At 37.7% G+C, this 6,277-nt stretch overlaps 1 protein-coding gene across 1 annotated transcript; it reads left to right on the top strand.

Moving 5' to 3' along the window:
* The first annotated feature begins 2,232 nt into the window (after positions 1-2,232).
* LOC149219844 (serine carboxypeptidase-like) lies at positions 2,233-3,987 on the top strand. The gene is made up of 4 exons (XM_089382687.1): positions 2,233-2,325; positions 3,227-3,315; positions 3,457-3,715; positions 3,880-3,987. Exons 2-3 carry the CDS (start codon positions 3,292-3,294, stop codon positions 3,616-3,618), a joined length of 186 nt encoding a protein of 61 aa, XP_089238813.1. The 5' UTR covers positions 2,233-2,325; positions 3,227-3,291; the 3' UTR covers positions 3,619-3,715; positions 3,880-3,987.
* Positions 3,988-6,277: the final 2,290 nt, after the last annotated feature.

The following is a 6,277-nucleotide window of genomic DNA, read 5'->3' as shown; positions in this document are numbered from 1 at the left end:
CTGGTACACTTTGCTGCTTCTCTTTCCTCTGATACTCTCTGACAAATGAATTGGGTTGCTTTTCTCCTTTGCTGTGGGTCTAATCACAAGTTAATGGTCGTTGTTCGGCCTCTGTTTCCTCTAGAATTGTCTTCTGCTCCTTTCTGCATGCTTCGTGAAGAAAAACGGGTCATTCGGCGCCTTTTGGGCTTGCTGGGGGCTGCGTGATAAAAAGATTCTCCATTAATCGTGCATCAAAATCTTCCTTAGAAACTGATTCCGGGGCTCCAGAGTGCGATTTTCGCCCTTCGCGCCAAAATTGCTGATGACGTCAGCATGATGACATCAGCATGTACGGAGGTGACGTGGCAGTACGGTAGGTCTGATGATGTGGCAGGACACGTGGCAGGGTGACTCAGCAGTACGGTGGCAGGATGCCACTCAGGCGGATGACGCGGCAAGTGACGTGTGGCTTACGGGGGGGGGGGGGCGGTAAATTTTTTCGGGCGCACCGGCTTTAGGCATGGGTGGTTTTGTCAGAGGGGGCTCCGGCACGCCCGGGAAGGTGACGCGTGGCAGGAGTACGGCGGCAATACCACCCATCTCCCGGACGCTAACCTTCGGGCGGCTTGGGAGATGGGAACACCCGCCCATCGTTGATCTGCGGAGCGGGTGATCGGACAGTTGGCGGGAGGGACGAGGCGGCGGGGAGTTAACGTACAGGGTGCGCGGAATATCTGGATTTTAATACGGTGCGGCGGGGGGGTAAAAACTATGGTTTATGTGGGTTTTTGGGGTTAAAATGAGTGCGAGTTAATGTATTTACACTCGGGACTTAGGGATAGGGGCGCAATATGGGTTTTTTGAGGGTTTGTGAGCTGGGGTTTAAGGATTTGTGCACAAAACTTTAGGTTAGGGGTTGGAAAGAGGGGTTTGAGGGTTAGGATTAGGACACAACAGTTATTAGCCTGACTAGGTGTCAGACTAATTCATTTAAGACTCGGATGGGCTAAAAACAGCCCCAGATAGACTGCTTTTTCCCTGACTTAGAAGAAATATGGCTATAATGCCAGGGAGGGGATATTTACATACGGGAGTATTATATACATAGTTTTAGTAGGGGAAGGGGAAAACTGATAGGGAGTTCTGTACTAGAGTTAGTAGTTATATAGAGATGATAAGAAAGCGCTAAGGTAAGGATCCTTAGGCTAATTTTGGGGAAAAGAACTTGTAAATGAGAAACAAAGAATGCTTGAGTGAAGCAGATCTTCACCAAGACAAATGACATGGAGAATGATGGAACTAAGAGGAATCAAGCAGATCTTGACCTCTTTGGGGAAGTTAGTAAATGACTTGGGAAATGAGAAGAAGGGGAAGTTAGTTATGGCTAGCTCGAGCTCCTCCAGATGAAAAACTGCCTGATAATTGTGATCTAAAAAGATATAAGACTTTAAAACACAAGTTTGATCATGAATCATCATTCTGCAACCTCACAGCTACCTACCCGGCCTACCTTCCTAACATTTTTTTCTTCTTTTTGGGTGGGTGCACTTAGACTTGCAGACCTTGATTTACAATTTTTCTTTTGAATGCTTTCCTATCTAAATCTACACTTATTTCTGCTAAGGGCCCAGATTAAGCAGTTGGGTCCCTGTGATTCTCTACCTATCTACAAATCTGCCAAGATTAAACTGTTTGGACAGATACATTCTCTATATTCTAAACAGGAAATTGAAACCTAGGGAGACCAAGATTAGACTGTTTGAATCTCCCTCTAAAAACTCTTCAAAACTGGAACAACTCATCAAAATTGGAATACAACAGTGCCATTTGGACTAGCACAGTTCATGGCATTTTGTGGAAATATGGAACACTGCAGCCTGCAAAGTATGACATATTTGGCATGTAAAAATGTCAATCATGAAAGATGAAACCCTGTTGCAACAGGAGGCTAACAGGCTGTATAAAAGTACATACACCAGCAATATCTACTCCTACAGAAGATTACTCTTTATGCTGGAATCAGCACAAAAATTATATTATAATAGGTAACACAATATTGATAAGAGTTGGTTTATACTTGGCTACAGGTCAATGACTTCATCCGCATCTTCCCAAATAAATGCACGTCAGAATAGATAGTGGCCATGGTAATTAGCTCTAACTGATAATTCTTTGTCATTGATTGTAACATAGTCTCCAAACATTCAGATTGACTGATCAATTGATAATAACTCTTCGCAAGAGTCTACAATATTAAAGCAACTGAACTTCAAGCTTACAGTTCCCACTCGGCCATATGTATTCCTCCTCAGGTTTCTAAAGGCAGCTGATTCCAACAAAGTGGTAAAGTTTTGAATGACACCACCTTTTATATTATTGAAAGCAGCCTGTGTGGCATTGATCAAATCTACTTTCGAAAATGCCTCATAAATTCTAGCATTCATGTTTTAAATTACTTTTCTTTATTGTATTCCTAATAATACCCTGTTGTACTGACAAGTCATACTATCTATTATTCAGATGGAAAATCTAGCATTCTTCTTGGTTGAACTGTGTTTGCTTCAGTACATAATGAGCAAGTACAATCCATAAAATTTGTGTTAAGGGATTTGAACACTTATCCGCTATGGAAGCCTTGTTTGTTGATGTGGTTTTTGAAATATTCAATGTATTTTTTAAGTTGTTTGTGCAAGCGTTTTCCATAACAGTAGTGAAGGCTTATCTGGATCTCAAAATATTGTGCATAGGTGATGCTTTTCCCTCCTCTAGTTAGTTCATTCTTGTTTATTGTGTGCTTTTACAAACATTTTGCAGTATGGTCCACTTTTTATCGTTTTCGCTAATATATCTCATGTATTTGATGCTTGTAGGCCTTTAATCCGTAAAAAACAGCCCAAAAATCTCAGAAATAGTCACCTATAAATATAAACTAGTCATCAAATTTCAAGGAATATTTTTTCATGGGGCTGAAATCCTATTAAAATTTGGAACTAAATGCATATTTTCATATTTATGAGATGTATACTTTGTTTACTGAACTAGATTTGTATGTGTTCATATTGAAATCTTGTTACTATGTTTTAAATTGCGAGAAGCTTGAGGGCTAAATGTTGTTTGCTTTATGATCCTTAGTTACCATTTGTGAAGTGTTTTAAGTAACTGGTTACGGCTGATCTTTTGCTGGATCCTTTATCGAAGGTTCTTAATGTAGGTTCTGATTATAGCCGGTGTGATAACTTACCAGGTACCAAAGGGACTGTCACATGCTTTGCATCATACTTGGTGTGCACCTCAATTTTCAATTCCATTATGGCATTAGCTGGGAATATCAATGTAAGACTTAAATTCTAAATACTGGGCAACCAGACATTATGTTTATTTTATCAGCATTTTGTATCTTAAAATGTAGTTTGTCATCGTTGTTTTATATATCTTACGATATTAGTTTTCATTATTTTGTTTTATATTTTGCAGTACTATGATGTTCGGAAGGAGTGCAATGGTGGCCTGTGCTATGATTTTTCAAATATGGAGAATTACTTAAACCAGGGTTCCGTTAGGGATGCCCTGGGGGTTGGAAGCCGAAAATTTGTCTCCTGTAGCCCCTTGGTTTATGAAGCTATGCTTACTGACTAGATGCGGAATATGGAAGTTGGCATTCCAACACTCTTGGAGGATGGTGTTAAGTTTCTAGTTTATGCAGGAGAATATGATCTCATTTGCAATTGGTTAGGTAATGATACTGTATACATATAACATATTGTTTTTGTTTTGGACAATGAATTTATGATTTAGGTGTTAAGTCTATTATTAACTTATTTGCAGTTGTGTTTTTCAGGCTTGTTAGTCTAATCTTCAAAATTAAAAAGTTAATTGTTCAAATTATGTGTCTTTCAGGCAATTCAAGATAGGTGAATTCCATGGATTGGTCTAGAAGTGAGAATTTCAAGAAGGCACCTACAAAATCCTTCCTTGTAGACGATAAGGAAGCAGGTTTAATAACCAATTATGGACCACTGAGTTTTCTCAAGGTAAAAGGCACTCGATGATCATCTTTGATTTCGTTGTACAAGTAGATAATTTCTTCCTTATGGAATCTTCTATTTTGTTGCACCAGGTTCATGATGCAGGTCATATGGTCCCAATGGATCAGACAAAAGCAGCCTTGGAGATGCTAAAATGTTGGACACAAGGAAGTATTACTGACGACAATTCTTAAATTTTAAAGACAGTGACGGAGATGCTAGAGAAGAATTTCGAGAGTTAGTTATCTGCTTAACTAGGAGAATTGCTCTCTTCACCTAGATTAATGTAAATATTTCTAGATTTGCAGTAGTGTGCATCCCCAAAGATGTGTATTTTCTGATTTGGCAAAATAATTGTGCATTTGGACCATCAGTCTTGCCAGCTTGTGTCAAATCTTTTTATGGCCACTTTTTAACTGTATAGAAATAGTGCTTCTTATTGCTTACCAAGCCTTGTGGAATTAAGATTATACATGGTGTTAAAGTTATATTCAAGAACATGAATAGTATATCCTGTGTTCTTATTCCAGCATGTTCTGATGTCCTAATGGATGAAAGAAATTGTAAATTGGATGAAAGAAATTGTAAATTCAACAAAAATATTTAGTTGAGAGAGTCTCGGGGAATTCAAAGCATGATGCTCTTAGCCTACATTCAATTTTATTAACAATGACATGAAAACATTTATGTAATTTGCAATCATACAACGGATGCCAGTATTGTTTACTTATATTTGAATTGGAGGCTATGTGGTTTGGCTGTGTTTCACTTCTCGTTCGTTCTATTATTTTATTGTTGAATATGCCTGTTTCCTCTTTTTGCCTCTTATCCCTTTATAAGCATCTTGGACATTAAGTGCTTGGCATGGCGAGATATGTCCATAAAGCGCATGGACTATCTACGGTCCATCAATGCTTGCTGCTGCTGTTGTCTACACTACTCGATGCACTTTGAGGAAGGATACATGTTGGAACAAAACACTTACCCTTCATACAGGCTACTCTGAAGCAGACATGAAGTAAGCCTTAAAATTTTTAAAGCATCATGCTTTTAGTGATTTTACCCTTCTGAAGAAATCCTACTCCTGGACATTTTAGATTTCTTCATCAATTACAGGTAGGCATTGTTGATCAGCTACGGCCAGAACATTGTGTCTTGATCAATTATATGTTGGAACTCAGCTACTAACACCTTGTCTGAATTGAATCTTTATCTAATACTAACGCGCATACTAAGCGTCTGGAGGCGTACGCACATTTTGTTAACTCTGTATTGTGTGGAAGATTCCTACTTATTATCTTACGAATCTGTTCCAGGTGAGAACGATACGGGCCAACAGACATTCAAAATGATTTTATTTATTTATTTTTAAATAATTTTTTATATTGTCTCTAGAGAGACAATAGTTTGAATTATGGACATTTATTTATTTTTTTAATAATTTTTTATATTGTCTCTAGAGAGACAATAGTTTGAATTATGGACATTTATTTTTTTTTTAAATAATTTTTTATATTGTCTCTAGAGAGACAATAGTTTGAATTATGGAATTGTCTCTAAAAAGACAAAAATGTAATTGTCTCTAAAGAGACACAAATGAAATTGTCTCTAGAGAGACAAATCAAATTGTCTTTATAGAGACAATAATAATATGTGTTCTATATTGTCTTTATAGAGACAAATTTTTGAGACATTATATTTTGAGACACCCGCTTAGAGACAATATTTAAGACAATATTTGAGTTCCTTTTTGTCTTAAGTTAAGACAATTGACTCAAATATTGTCTTAAAACCCCCCTACATGTAGTAGTGTGGGTTTTGCTCTGGTTGATTCCTAGGTGTGGGAGCCATCATGGCTTTTTCTCTGGTCGATTCCTAGGAGTTGTTTAGGAGGAAACTGGGTAAACGTATAGGTGGGGATAAGGTGGAAGTTGAGTCGGTCTCTTGTTACCTGTGGGAGTCGTTAGACTTGGTAGCAGATCTAGAATATATATTTCCTTACCTTGGACTTTTGTAATTAAGCAGTTAGTCTACATGCATTTTCTGAGGGGTGGAAATGGAGTAAGAATTTTGATTATGTAGTCTTGTGTTCTATGGACTTCCTCATTCATCATTGGCCATTTAGAGCTTTTCAATGTGAGGATTTCATCGAATCCTACTTTGGTAACTACTCGCATTCATGGTTGTTTATGTGTGATTTTCCTTTCTATTTATCTACCTTATCTTATTTTATTTTATTTTTCTTTATTCAACTTATTTTCTTTTATTTA

The sequence above is a fragment of the Pinus tabuliformis genome, chromosome Q (genome assembly GCF_031772625.1).
Source record: "Pinus tabuliformis cultivar Carrire ecotype Pingquan chromosome Q, CPIR1, whole genome shotgun sequence".
NCBI classification, from domain to species: domain Eukaryota; kingdom Viridiplantae; phylum Streptophyta; class Pinopsida; order Pinales; family Pinaceae; genus Pinus; species Pinus tabuliformis.
Note: the sequence above shows the minus strand (reverse complement) of the source record. Positions and strands in the feature narration are given on the sequence as shown.